The sequence below is a fragment of the Peromyscus maniculatus genome, chromosome 5 (genome assembly GCF_049852395.1).
Source record: "Peromyscus maniculatus bairdii isolate BWxNUB_F1_BW_parent chromosome 5, HU_Pman_BW_mat_3.1, whole genome shotgun sequence".
NCBI classification, from domain to species: Eukaryota; Metazoa; Chordata; class Mammalia; order Rodentia; family Cricetidae; genus Peromyscus; species Peromyscus maniculatus.
The window spans coordinates 59,032,763-59,046,237 of record NC_134856.1 but is presented as its reverse complement, the minus strand read 5'-3'; the positions used below and the strand labels follow the sequence as shown (position 1 = coordinate 59,046,237).

The 13,475-nt window shown below is 50.0% G+C and overlaps 1 protein-coding gene across 1 annotated transcript in view; it reads left to right on the top strand.

Annotated features, from left to right (window-relative positions):
- Pgbd5 (piggyBac transposable element derived 5) overlaps nucleotides 1-13,475 on the top strand; it is a 67,433-nt gene that overhangs the window by 48,135 nt on the left and 5,823 nt on the right. The window contains exons 2-4 of the mRNA XM_076572318.1: nucleotides 1,127-1,554; nucleotides 6,247-6,381; nucleotides 11,853-12,033. Coding sequence (XP_076428433.1) covers nucleotides 1,127-1,554; nucleotides 6,247-6,381; nucleotides 11,853-12,033 — 744 coding nt within the window. The remainder of the gene's footprint in view (nucleotides 1-1,126; nucleotides 1,555-6,246; nucleotides 6,382-11,852; nucleotides 12,034-13,475) is intronic.

Here is a 13,475-nt window from a genome sequence, read left to right as displayed (position 1 = left end):
AGAAACTCTTTCTTTGAAAGAAGAAAGGAAGGGAGGGAGGGAGGGAGGGAGGAAGGAAGGAAGCAAGGAAGGAAGCAAGGAAGGAAGAAAAAAGAAAGAAAAAAGAAAGAAGAGAGAAAGAGTTCTTGACTTTAGGGTAATGCAAAAGCAGTGGTGTATTTGAGTAGGAACTATATTTGCATTTTAAACTCGGATCTTTTCTCTGGCTGGCATTATGTCAGCTGATAATTCTCCTGAGGTTTGAAGCAGTGATGTTGAGCTATGGCTCCCAGTCAGTTGCCATTGTGAGGGGAGCAGCTGATAACTCTGCAGTGAATTAGAGCAATCTGGTTAGGATGGCACAAGCATTTTCCACTTAAGATGTTTTTCGTTCATGATGAGAATGTTATAGTAAGTTGAAGAGTCGTGTGTGTGTGTGTGTGTGTGTGTGTGTGTGGTGTGTACATGTGCAAAGAAGCTGTATCAGTTAAAATTTGTGAGGCTTGTCTCCCAACTGTCTTCTTACATTACTCCCTTTGAATTACTCCACCAGTAGTTTCCAATTCTGTGAGAATCCTTAGTAACGTTTGCTCTCTGCTGTCTGCAGCGGAAGCATTATAGTTACGGGGTCCCCATACCTTCCACAGTACAAGCCGGAGAGTGACGGTGGAGCTGTGTGTGACCCCTGCCCTCCATGTCTCTCTCCTCGACCAGTCCTCACTGGGTGGACTGCATTCGGCAGGACTCTTGTTTGTCTAGATTCTTGAAAGAGTATTGCCACCGACGTCCTATAGGGTGAATATGGGGACAGCCTAGGTGTGATGGGTCGGGCAGCAGGAGGGCCAGGGGACAGGAGGTCAGGGATGAAAGGAACAGAACAGAAGGGCGTGGGCTATGGGAGACAGGTTTGGAAGGAAGGTGGGAATGATGCCTGTATTCTGGGAGACAAGAGAGGAGCATCTGAGCGATGAGAAGTCCAGGGGATGGGAGAGCAGGCCCATGGCCTCCAATGGGCAAGGTGTCAGATGCAGGAGGGAAGGGAAGCCAGACAGGGTTGCTGGCCTGAGGCCCAAGGCCAGGAAGACTTGGTTCCTATCAGGTGGTGGTGACTTTGGGAGTGAATACTTGGCCTGTCTTTGGGTTTCAGGTCCAATCAGAAAGATGCCTCCCAGCGCTAGTGCAGTGGACTTCTTTCAGCTTTTTGTTCCGGACAACGTGCTCAAGAACATGGTAGTACAGACCAACATGTATGCCAGGAAGTTCCAGGAACGTTTTGGCAGTGATGGTGCCTGGGTGGAGGTGACATTGGCCGAGATGAAGGCCTTCCTGGGCTATGTGATATCTACCAGTGTCTCGCACTGTGAGTCGGTACTCAGCATTTGGAGTGGAGGCTTCTATAGCAACCGGAGCCTCGCCCTCGTCATGAGCCAGGCCCGCTTCGAGAAGATCCTCAAGTACTTCCATGTGGTGGCCTTCCGTTCCAGCCAGACCACGCATGGGCTCTACAAGGTCCAGCCCTTCCTGGACTCACTGCAGAGCAGCTTTGATGCTGCCTTCAGGCCGTCTCAGACCCAGGTGAGGCTGGTGTGTGTGTGTGTGTGTGTGTGTGCATGTGCGTGTGTGTCTGTGTGCCTGTGTGTCCGTGTTTGTGTGTCCGTGTGTCCGTGTGTGTGTGTGTGTGTGTGTGTGTGTGTGTGTGTGTGTGCCTGAGTATGTGTATGTGTGTTTGTGTGTGCATGCCAAATGCCATTGAATTCCCTGAGCCTTTTCTTGCCTAGGGACAGGGTTGAGGATGTCCTTTCTCCCTGTCCAGCCATACTTTCTCCAGTGACTCAAACAAGTCCCTTCAAGGTCACCGGTCATACTGTTCACCTTTATGATCCAAACATGTTTGTAAGGGTGGAAGGAGCAGTGGGGGCTTGAACTGCAGCCCCCAGACAGTTGGAATTCAACCTTTTGCTCAGAGGTGCATCAGTCTCCTCTTTCCACATCTTCCTGTTCCATGGCTCTTCCTGCACTAGGCTTTACACAGACTAGCCTCGAGGTCCCTGTCATGTTCACTGATGGGCACATACCTGGTAGTGTGCCTTCACCTTTTGGACACTGAAGAAACGAACTGGAATTGTAGCTACTCTTTGGTCATTGGGACTTCTTACATGCAAAGGTTCACCTAGTCACTCAGGGCAGAACCTGGGGCCTTTTCCAGGGTCTGGTGGCCCAGCACCCCTGGCCCAGCCCGCTGACTTCTTCCAGATGTTCCAGGAGGCAGCCACTGTTGGCTCTCAGCTCCTGATCCACCCTGCCTTCCATGTCCGCCTGTACTCAGCCCTGTCACGCTGTCCAACACACAGTCTGGTGCCAGAATCTCAGACTCTCCTCAGAATTCTGTTGATCTAGCACATCAAGGAGGTGGCTGATACCTGTAAAGCTCTCTAACTCAAATTAAGAAGTTGTGTGCCTAGGTAAGTAAGCGGAGTTCTCTCTGTGGGGAGATCCGGTTACACAGATGCACCATTCTTTATGCCCATGACTATCTTTTAAGAGGCTCCTGCTAGGCTCCCACTCAAGGTTCACTTCTACCCAAGTCTGTAATGTTCCCTTGTTCTGCACAACTGGAAACATCAGGGCTTTTATGGGGATGTTATTGTGTCTTGGGTCCATGGGCTTCTGAATACCCTGCACAGGTTTCCCTTCTGTTCTAGAACTTGCCAGGCACCTTGTGAGAGCCAGAGCTGGGGTGGTGGGAGAGGGTGGCAAGCTACATTCTTGCCTGGGAACTTGTCTGCCTTTGCCTGTTGAGACCAATTGAGATGACAAGACCAAACACTCTTGTCAATTGGGGTCAGACTTGCTCTGGTCCCCAGGAGTGACCCAGAGCCAGCTCCCTTGTACCATCATGCCTCCGCCCTGAACACATGTGCATGAGCATACACACACACACACACACACACACACACGCACACGCACACGCACACGCACACGCACACGCGCGCACACACACGCATGCACAGAGGTGCACGAACTCTCAGTGTGCAATCTTGGGAGCTATCATTCTAGCAAATGTTACCCTTTGCAGAAGGCTTTACAGAGTCCTCAGAAGACCCCAGAATCTACCAGTAAACAAGCCATTTTTGTGTGTGATGTTCACATACAAGTACAAAATAGGAGGCGTTACTCTCATCAAAACTGGAGCCAGATTAATCAGAGAAATATCCCTGGAGAGGGATTATGTAAATAAGTAAAAGATGTTTTGTCTACCATACGTGCTACCTGGCACACCCTGAGTGGCTTGTCGCACAGAGGGGACTTGGGGACAACGCTGTATGACAGGGATGCTGGATGTTTTTCCCCAGAGGAGGAGGAGACTCAGATTCCTGCTGGCCCTGCTGTGATGCACTTATAAATGTAGTTGAAGATCATGTCGAGATGTACTTACTCACTGAGGAGGAGGACATTTGGGTGGCTGAGAAACCACAGGTGCATCTAGGCAAGGAGATGGGCAGGGGAAGAGCAGGGAGCCGGGACACCTCCATGCTGTCTCTTCCCTGTCCCTACGACCTCCTTAGATTGTCCATTTTTGCTAGATGGTTCCACATGGGGCCTTGAATATTTCTTAAGCTGCAAGGAGCCAGGGACTGTGAGGAGCTGGGTGTGAGGGCCTCAGTTGCAGCACAGGCAGGGCCAGCTTGTCCATTCCCATACTGAGTAGAGGCAGGGGCACATCCTGAAGTCACTTTCAAGATTTCCCAACAATAAAAATTCAAGGGGCAGAGTATGTACAGTGCATACCAGTGAGTTGTGGCTGGTGCTTTAAAAAAAAAAGATTTATGTTTATGAGTGTTTTGCCTGCATGTCTGTAAGTACACTACATGTGTGCAGTGGCCACAGAGATCAGAAGAGGGCATTGGATCCCCTAGAACTGGAGTTCCACAAGGTTGTGAGCCACCATGTGGGTGCTAGAAACCAAACAGGGGTCCTTTGCAGGAGGAGCCATCTATAAAGCCCTGAGGCTGATGCTGGTTTGTTTTGGTTTGGTTTTTGGTTTTTTGAGACAGGGTTTCTCTGTGTAGCTTTGGTACCTGTCCTGGATCTTACTCTGTGGACCAGGCTGGCCTCGAACTCACAGAGATCCGCCTAGCTCTGCCTCCCGAGTGCTGGGATTAAAGCTATGCACCACCACCACCCGGCTCGAGGCTGAAGCTTTTTAAAAATAGAACCAAAGGCACCATTACCAAAAGAATGCTGGGTCACAAGAGCAGAGCTCACCTTCCAGGGTGCCCATGCCAGGCCATGGACTGTTGTGGCTCTTTGGGAAGGCCTCATGCCCTGAGCTGACTCAACCCTGCAGAGAGAGACACACTTGACCACCATCTCTAGGAGCTGAGATCCTCAAAACTTTCTGCATGTGGTCAAAGACTGCCTTAAAGTTCTGTGGTCTCTATTGGATCTTGTCCCTTTTTTCATGTGGCCACAAAGTTGCAGTGGATGAGAACAGAGGATTATTCCAATAAATTTTGTTTACAAAAGTAGGCAGTGGTTTGATGATCCTCGATCTAGAGCGTTGTGTGGTGTGGAAGTCAGTGTGTATGCACATCATCTTATTTCACTGATGATCCTCGATCTAGAGCGTTGTGTGGTATGGAAGTCAGTGTGTGTGCACATCATCTTCTTTAACTGCAGATGTGCACACTAACTCATAACTGTGGAACAGACCTGGGGAGGAAATTGTAGTGTGTACTGTATTGCCACAATGCACTCCAAAGCCTCCCAAGCATTTTAGTTTGAAAAACCAACTTGGAGTCTTTTTTATTGTTCTGTCTTTGAAAAGGTCATAGAATCATGTTATCAAGAAGTTGATAGAATGGGGCTGGAGAGATGGCTCAGGGGTTAAGAGCACCGACTGTTCTTCCAAAGGACCCAGGTTCAATTCCCAGCAACCACATGGTAGTTCACAACTATCTGTAATTCCAGTTCCAGGTGATCTGACACCCTCATATAGATACACATGCAGGCAAAACTCCAAAATACATTAAATAAAGACATCTTTTTTTAAAAAAAAAATGACGTTGGTGAAGTACAGTTAATAATTGCTTAGGGATGTCAGAGCCAAAGAGATGCTCAGTGGCTAAGAATGCTTTTGGTTCTTTCAAGGATCCAGGTTCACTTCAGAGCACACATACTAGACAGCTCACAACCACTTGTACCTCCAGTCCCAGGGAATCAGATACCACGGGCCCCTATAGACACCTTTGTAGTTGGGTTTTGTTTTGTTTTACTCTTTGGGGGCCCGCCACCCAGCTCCCAGATAAATACATGGAAACTTATTACTTATGAATGCCCGGCCTTGGCTTGGCTTATTTCTAGCCAGCGTTTCTTAACTTAAATTATTCCATCTACCTTTTGCCTCTGGGCTTTTACCTTTCTCTATTCTATATACCTTTCTTTCCTTCTTACCTTGGGGCTGGCTGGGTAGCTGGCCCCTGTCATCTTCCTCTTCTCCTTTTTTTGCTCTTCCCTTCTCCTTCTCTTTATTCTCTCTGCCTGGCAGCCCCACCTATCCCTCTCCTGCTTAGCTATTGGCCAGTTAGCTCTTTATTAGACCAATCATGTGTTCTAGGCAAGCAAAGTAACACAGCTTTACAGAGTTAAACATGCAACATAAGAGAATGCAGCACATCTTTGCATCATTAAATAAATATTCCACAGCATAAACGAATGTAACACATCTTAAAATAATATTCCACAACACACCTTCACTCATGTGCACTTATTCTCGCCCCCCACCACACACACACATACACCTCCACACACAAGGACACAAGTTGGGCCTGGAGACCCTGGTGCAGTGATAGAGATCACTGATATGGGCTGCAGTCTTACCTGGCTCCGTCCCTGTGATGTAGGGTTTTGACAAGGAACTAGGGTTCCAGACACTCACAGTCACCAAAGATGGGCCTGGGACAGTGGCTCATGAGTTTGTTGTCTCATGCCAGTGGAGATTACAGGCGCAGCCAGTGTGGGAATATGTAAAGAGGATAGCAAGAAGCACAGTCACCTCTGCTAAAGGATGCCTGCTGAGCATCAGGATGCAGGTGAATGCGCCCTCCCGAGAGGACCAGTGCAGTCACGCTAACCCTTCACAGATAAGGAGACTCCAGGTCAGAGAGGTCAGGCAACTTGGCCATGGTCACACAGGCTTCTGAAGGGGTTGCTGGGAGCCGAGCTCACACTGCCCCGTGAGAACTTCCGCTTTTCCCTTTCTTGCAGGTGCTACATGAACCCCTGATTGATGAGGACCCCGTGTTCATCGCCACGTGCACGGAGCGTGAGCTGCGCAAGAGGAAAAAGCGGAAATTCAGCCTGTGGGTCCGCCAGTGCTCTTCCACTGGCTTCATCATCCAGGTGAGCCTGGGGGCATTGTGGAGGGGATGAGAGGTTTCAGAAATGGGGGGGCTGCTGGAGATGTGCAGGCATTGGGGAGATGGGAAGGATGAAGTGGGGTGCCATGGGCCCAGTTAGTTCACTTTCTTTCTTTCTTTCTTTCTTTCTTTCTTTCTTTCTTTCTTTCTTTCTTTCTTTCTTTCTTTCTTTCTTTCTTTCTTTCTTTCTTTCTTTTAGTATTTATTTATTTTTTAATGTATGAGTGTTCTGTCTGCATGTATGCCTGCAGGCCAGAAGAGGGCACCAGATCCCATTATAGATGGTTGTGAGCCACCATGTGGTTGCTGGGAATTGAACTCAGGACCTCTGGAAGAGCAGCCAGTGCTCTCAGCCGCTGCGCCATCTCTCCAGCCCCGTTAACTCACTTTCTTCCCTCTGTATGTCACACTGGGCCCCAGCACTCCAGCAGAGGCCGGTCTGGTCTCACTCGGTATACTGTGGGGTAGCTGGTCCTTGGCGAGGACACAGTCATACCTGGCTCCACCCCTGTCATGTCGGGTTCTCAGCATGACCCAAGGACCAAGGGTGCCGGACACTCGGGCGCCAAAGCTGGCCTGGGATGCTCGCTTTGAGTTTGTCTCAGGCCAGTGAAGGGTAAAGACACAGACAGCTGGAGTATGTAAAGTGGAAGCAAGCTGTGTTAAGGAGAATTAGGGAAAGGTGAGAGATTTGAGGCAAAGGAAGAAAAGCCCCTGAGAGCTGGAGGGTTTCAGGAGGGAATGCCATCAGACTCCCTTGCCTGGGGTTCGTCGAAGGTCATGGCAGAGACCAGACAATGGCTGAGTAAATGCTTTGAGTTTGGTCAGTCCTCTTGACTAATGCTTTGAGCTTGGTCAGTCCTCTTGACTAATGCTTTGAGCTTGGTTAGTCCTCTTGACTAATGCTTTGAGCTTGGTCAGTCCTCTTGACTAATGCTTTGAGCTTGGTTAGTCCTCTTGACTAATGCTTTGGGCTTGGTTAGTCCTCTTGACTAATGCTTTGGGCTTGGTTAGTCCTCTTGACTGCTGTGGGCTGAGCCAGCGGAGGGCCCACATGCTCCGTGCATGTCCCCTGACCCAGATATGGAGATTATCATGTGTTGTTCAGGCCATTGGGGTGGTTGGAACCCCATTCTGTCTATCTCTGGGTCCATCGACAAAGTGCTGACCTTGCCCGTCTGCTCCCTGCTAGCCATTGGCCGTGTTACACCTCCAGCCTTACAGGTGCCTCAGGTGCTGCTACGTACGCTATGTTCTCTCTGTTCATGTTCACATGACCAGCCCGCAGTTTCTAGTTCCAGGTACCTGCAGTGAATCGCCATCTGGAAATATCATGCAAAACACTCCCGAAATAACCGGCTCTTAAGTTCTGTGCGTTTCTTGAGTAGGGAAACCCACCCTGAGAAGTGAGTCATCCGTCTGCCCAGCCCATCCACTCTGTGTACTCCATCTGGCCAGAAGTCACTGGGCTGTTGTCTGCCATCGGGTCATCTGGCACAGTGCTTGTGCCCAAGACCAGCCGTGTTTCCTTAGAGCGACCCCCAATCAAGAGTCAGGATGCTGACCACTCAGATGGCCAACGTATGGCCAAGTGCTTCTCCTAGATGCAAGGTGAAAGTTTCTGAATTGATAAGAAAAGAGAAACAGCTGACTGGCAGTTGTTTCTAAGCTCTGTGCTAGGAAGGAATCTCCCCGCCAAGCCGTGCAGGAGGGAGGTTGGGACTTGTTTTGTTGGCATATCTCAAGCTGCAGTGGTTGTAGGCACAGCTTGTGACAAGGCACAGAGAATAGCTCTGTCTGTCAAGCGTCTGCTGGGGGTCGTGCAGCCGCCCTAGGAGAGTTGGTGATGGCTGCATAAAACAGCACCTTGGGGCCAGGGATGGAGCTCGGCCGAGCTTTCCTAGCACACGCAAAGCCCCAGATTTGATCTCCAGTCCTGCATAGCCTGGCAGTTCATGCCTTGTAAACTCAGCACTTAGGCAGTTGAGGCGGGAGGATCAGAAGTTCAAGGTCGCCCTCAGCTACATCCAAGACCAAGGCCAAGCTGTCATACATGAAACACCCTGTCTGAAAAGATAAACAAACAACAAACAAACAAAAACACACTTCCGGGTTCCCGACTTCACAGTGGGCTTGTAGGCTGCATGCAACAAATCATCCTGGGGGACCAGGAAAGCCAGGCTCCGAGCATGTAATCTGCTTGCTCACAGTTGCACCAGCAGTGCGTGATGCAGCCAGGCCTCCACTCTGGCACTCACGCCCTTGTGTCCCGAGTATCTCTTGTGAGGGGATGTTTAGAAGTCTCGGGGCTCTCTGACATGGCCAGACACCTCCGCCATCTCACCTGTGTCTTTCCTGTGAGCATCGGTTATGCGTCTTTGTGCTGTTTGCTCATGCCTGCATCATGTATGTCCTCCCCGGCTCCTCACACAGCTGCTGACGAGATTCACCAGTTTTACGTCCCCGGGTACATTCTGTACTAGCAGCAGGGAACTCCAATTCTGTCCTGTTCCGAAGGAGAGGAAGTCATGCCAGTGAGTGTGACGGTGCTTCCGGCTCGTTTTTCCAGAGGCCCCAGTGCACCAGACCCCACTGACTGTGGAATGTCAGCTGGTGCATCTCAGTGGCCCCTGCGTCCACCAGATCCGTTGCCGAAGTGGCCCTCATGTTATTTGAAGGAATCAGGGAGAAGTGGGGGAATGCTGTTGAGTTCCAGGCCAGCCTGGGCTGCAGAGTGAGACTGTATCTCTAAACAAGTACAGAGGGTCTGCGAGAGGGCTCTGTGGGTAAAGGTGCTTGCTGCTAAGCCTGACAATTGAGTTTGATCCCTAGGACCTACGTGGTGGAAAGAGAGAACTGATTCCCCATGTTGTCCTCTGACTTCTGCATACTGACCATGCTGCACAGTGGCATGTTCACATGTAGACATGCATGTATACACACACACATATACATACAGAAAATAAACGAATACATTTAATTTTTTAAGTATAGAACTTATCATTGTATACTAGTGAGTTCTCCACACTTGGGAGTCTCCGAGCACCTCTCTGGTGCCGCTGCCAGATTTCTTGACAGGGAGGAGAAGGCTGTTGGCTCAGCAGAAGTCCTTACTACACCATGGCCACACCTTGAGAAGGAACTAGCTAGAATGCCCGGACTTACCCATGTGGGCAAAGTGCTGAGCAATTTCAGATGGTCTTGCACATGTGTGTCCCACGCCAAGGGCAGACTCTCAGCTGCCCATTGCTGGGATTTGGGGAAATTGCCAGTTTCAGGAGAGCAAGATCCAGGCCTAGCTTTGAGTCCTGGTCATCTCCAGGCCTGCACAAAAGGTGGTACGCACCAATAACCACAGACTTATATCCCCAACACAGCAGTTTCCAGCTGCACTTATCAATGCTGGTGAGGAAGGTCTTTTATAATTAGTGTCTCTTCCTAATTTAATTTTATGTTCAGTACCCCCCCTCCAAAAAAAACCAGGACATCTGTAATTCCAGTAAATGCTTTATTTTTTGAAGATTCATTTCTTTTTATTTTATGTACAGGAGTTTTGTGTACATATGTAAGTATATGTGCACCACATGTGTGCCTGGTGCCTATGAAGGCCAGAAGAGGGTATCGGATCTCCTGGAACGATTATAGACTGTTGTAAGCCACCATGTGAGCGCTAGGACCAAACATAAGAGCAACCGGTGCTCTTAACCACTCAGCCATCTCCCCAGCCCTAGTAAATGCATACTGTTCTCTGTATTAGTCGCTTTTATTGTCACTAAGACTAAATACATGACATGAAGCAGCTTAGAGGTTTCTGCTAGCTCAGTGCTAGGCCGACACAGTGGCAGCAGGAGCGGCCCAGGCCTTGGCAGTGGGGGAGGTAAGTAGCTGGTTACGCTGTGTCGACAGTCAGAAAGCAGAGAGCTCAATAGAAAACAGAGACCAAGATGTAATCCTCAAGGCTAGCATACCACTCCCTTCAAGAAGGCCCCACCTCCAGAAGGTTCCATAACCTCTCAGAACAATGCCACCAGCTGGGGACCAACTGGCCAAACACACAAATGTGGAGAACATTTTGCGTTCTAACCACAGCCTACAGAAATAACCATTTGAGTACATAGTCAGCATGTTTATATAAACCATGCTGGCTGAAGCTAGAGGAGCAGAGGCTTAGACCATCCTCATGGCTCCCAGAGAGTGATGGACATTGCAACTGATTGCTCCAGCAGGTTCTTGAACCCTAGGTAAAAACACACTAGCTGATGTTTTGACTTCAACCTTGTGGGCCATGAACATAAGAGCTACCTATGCCTCGCACAGGCTCCCCTCCTGTAGCATTGGGTACCAACATATACGTCTGTGGTACATGCAGTAATTTTTAAAAACCCTGGAGCATAGTGTTTCTGAAGCTAAGTGTGGATGTGTGTAGAGTCAGCTCCGAATTACAGAAGATCCATGCTGGCCAGGACCCACCAACTTCACAACCAGTGAACCCAGTGGCTCTCTTGTCCTGCACCATTTCTCAGTGAAGTAGTGCTCATGCCTTTGAAGGTTTTCTTGCTAAGTCATATTCCTGTGCATCGACCTAAACACAGAGTTGAGCCTCAAGGACACCTGTGCTTGGTAGGTGACCTCCCAAACTCATCAGACAGGATGGATCCTGACATGGTAGCTGTGTCTTCCACATGTTCCCTCTGGGTGTTTCTCAGAGAACATTATTGGTATCCCAGCTCTTAGCAGTTCTGGCAGAGTCAGATTGCTCCAATGTCAGCGTGTTCTGCAGGGCAGGACAGGCATAGGAGAGTGATAACGCCTGTTGATCTGTCTACAGAAGTCTCTGAGCATTCCCAGGAACTTCTCCTCTCCTTCGGGGAGGGGACTAGTCAGTTCCCTACATTGAACCCATCCTCTTCCTCACATCCACTCCTTTGGTGGTGAGCATGGAGCTGGTAGGGACTGTGTGTTAGGGACGGCTCCTGAGCTCAGCACACCCTCTTTGATTACCTGGCCCTTGGAGAGTGACTGACCTCCATTGTGTCTCTGGAATGGTGAGACAGATGAGGCCTGTTCTGCCTGTCTTTGAGCTGACTAGTCATTTTGCCCAGTGGGCAGTACCCATACAAGAGCATACCTAGCCCTTGAAGTGACCCTTGATTCTTTTTTTTTGTGATTTTTGTTTATGTTTGGGAACTTAGAAGCAGGTTTGCCTCATGTTGACTGCCAGTTTTGCCATCCGTAACTGCTCATTTCCTGCCTAGACTTTTCCAAACAGAAGGCTCCAAGGTAAACATCCAGCTGCTCAGGTTTTGGGTTGCCGTGGTGGTGACCTTGGACTGCATGGGGCTGATGAGACAATGGGGTGATCTCCCCTTCTTCTCTGACCCCATGTTTCCTGCAGCCTCAGGCTGTGGTCCATGTTGCCCTTGGCTCTCTGACCTCTGTGCATTTCCATTCAAGATCTATGTCCACCTGAAGGAAGGCGGTGGCCCGGATGGCCTGGACGCTCTGAAGAACAAGCCACAGCTCCATAGCATGGTGGCCCGGAGCCTGTGCCGGAACGCAGCTGGGAAGAATTATATCATCTTCACGGGGCCCAGCATCACCAGCCTCACCCTGTTTGAAGAATTTGAGAAGCAAGGTTTGTCCAGTGGTCGTCCCAGCATGGCCGGCTCCTTGGGGAAGTGGTAAGAGGGTGGAGAGACAGGAGTAGTGGCTGGCACAGCCTGCGTAAGCATCTCAGCCGCCCTGTGTCTGGATTCTGGTGCTCTCAAGGTGTGTGAGTCCTGGGCTCGCCATCTAGAGACGGCATTGGCACAGAGCTCTGCCAGTCTTCTGAGAACTCCTGCATGTGTCCTTTGCTGTGTGGTTCTGGCCATCAAAGGCCTGAAGGAAAAGCCCCTAGTAAAAAGGATCTGAAAAGTACGGGAATCATCCACCATCACTAGCGAGTCTCCTTCCCTTCTGGCAGAGATCTGTGTGGTCAGGAACAATCCCATGGGCCTCAGAAAGGTCTTAGGCTTCTTGTGGCAAGAGGTTCTGTTCGTTCTTTGCAGACTGGATAAGCCTCCCATGGCTTTGACAGAAGTTGGATGTAAAAATGAAGACCTAAATGCTAAGCTGTGCTTGGAGACAGCTCAGAAAGTGTCACTCATAGACAGAAGCTGCTAGAATTGAGGCATTTTGCTGTGCCACACAGTGGACACCAGGCCTTCACACTGAACCCTCTTGTATTGGGAGGAATAAGCAGCTTACATCCGGGGCCTTGGAAGCTGTGTAGAAGTGAGGGAGCAGCCCACCTCTATGCATTGCAGGCTAGGTCAGGGTGACCCTCTGCACTGGCCAGTGCAGGCAGGCTCAGAACCCAGCAAGAGATCAGACTAGGAGGGAAGGAACGCTGCAGGAGCTGATCCTAGAACACAGGACCCAGCTGCTCGGAGGAGCTCTGGCTCTCCGTGAAGCACAGTGGGGAGCTGGCCTGCTGCCTGAGCACATGTGTCTATGGAGGCATGTATTAGAGGTGTAACCTCTGATGGTGTGTGCGTATGTATGTATGTGATGGTCCACTCCTGGAGTTGCTGTCAGCACGTGTGTGTGTGTGTGTGTGTGTGTGTGTGTGTGTGTGTGTGTGTGTGTGTGTGTGTGTGTGTGTGTGGCCAGTGCCAGATGTGCAGGGCAACATGAGTGTTGGTACCAGAGCATGGCCTGGACCACTGGGGCTGCTTCCCCAGAAGTCAGGAGTGTTGCTTTTGAGATCCAAGGGGGAAAGTATTCCCTGGCTCAGCAAGCTAGGAGATGGGCAGAGAACCCCAGCGGGAAGAGAGTGATTGGGAATGGGGTTTTGTCTTTTTCTAAAGTTAGGTAATATAAAAGTGACAGCACTGTGAATTTTTGGAAGCATCTAGAGCTACTGAGCTCTTGGCAATGGAGTGCCATGTGCCTCATCTCCAGTGACAAGGGTCCTAACAACTGTCAGGTATGTCCGTCCCGAGGACTCTGGCTGCATGGTTGGGCACAGCCACACCCCCTTTACCACCTCGGCTGTGACCTGGGGGCCTTTCCCCCTTCAGAGCTCCTTCCTCC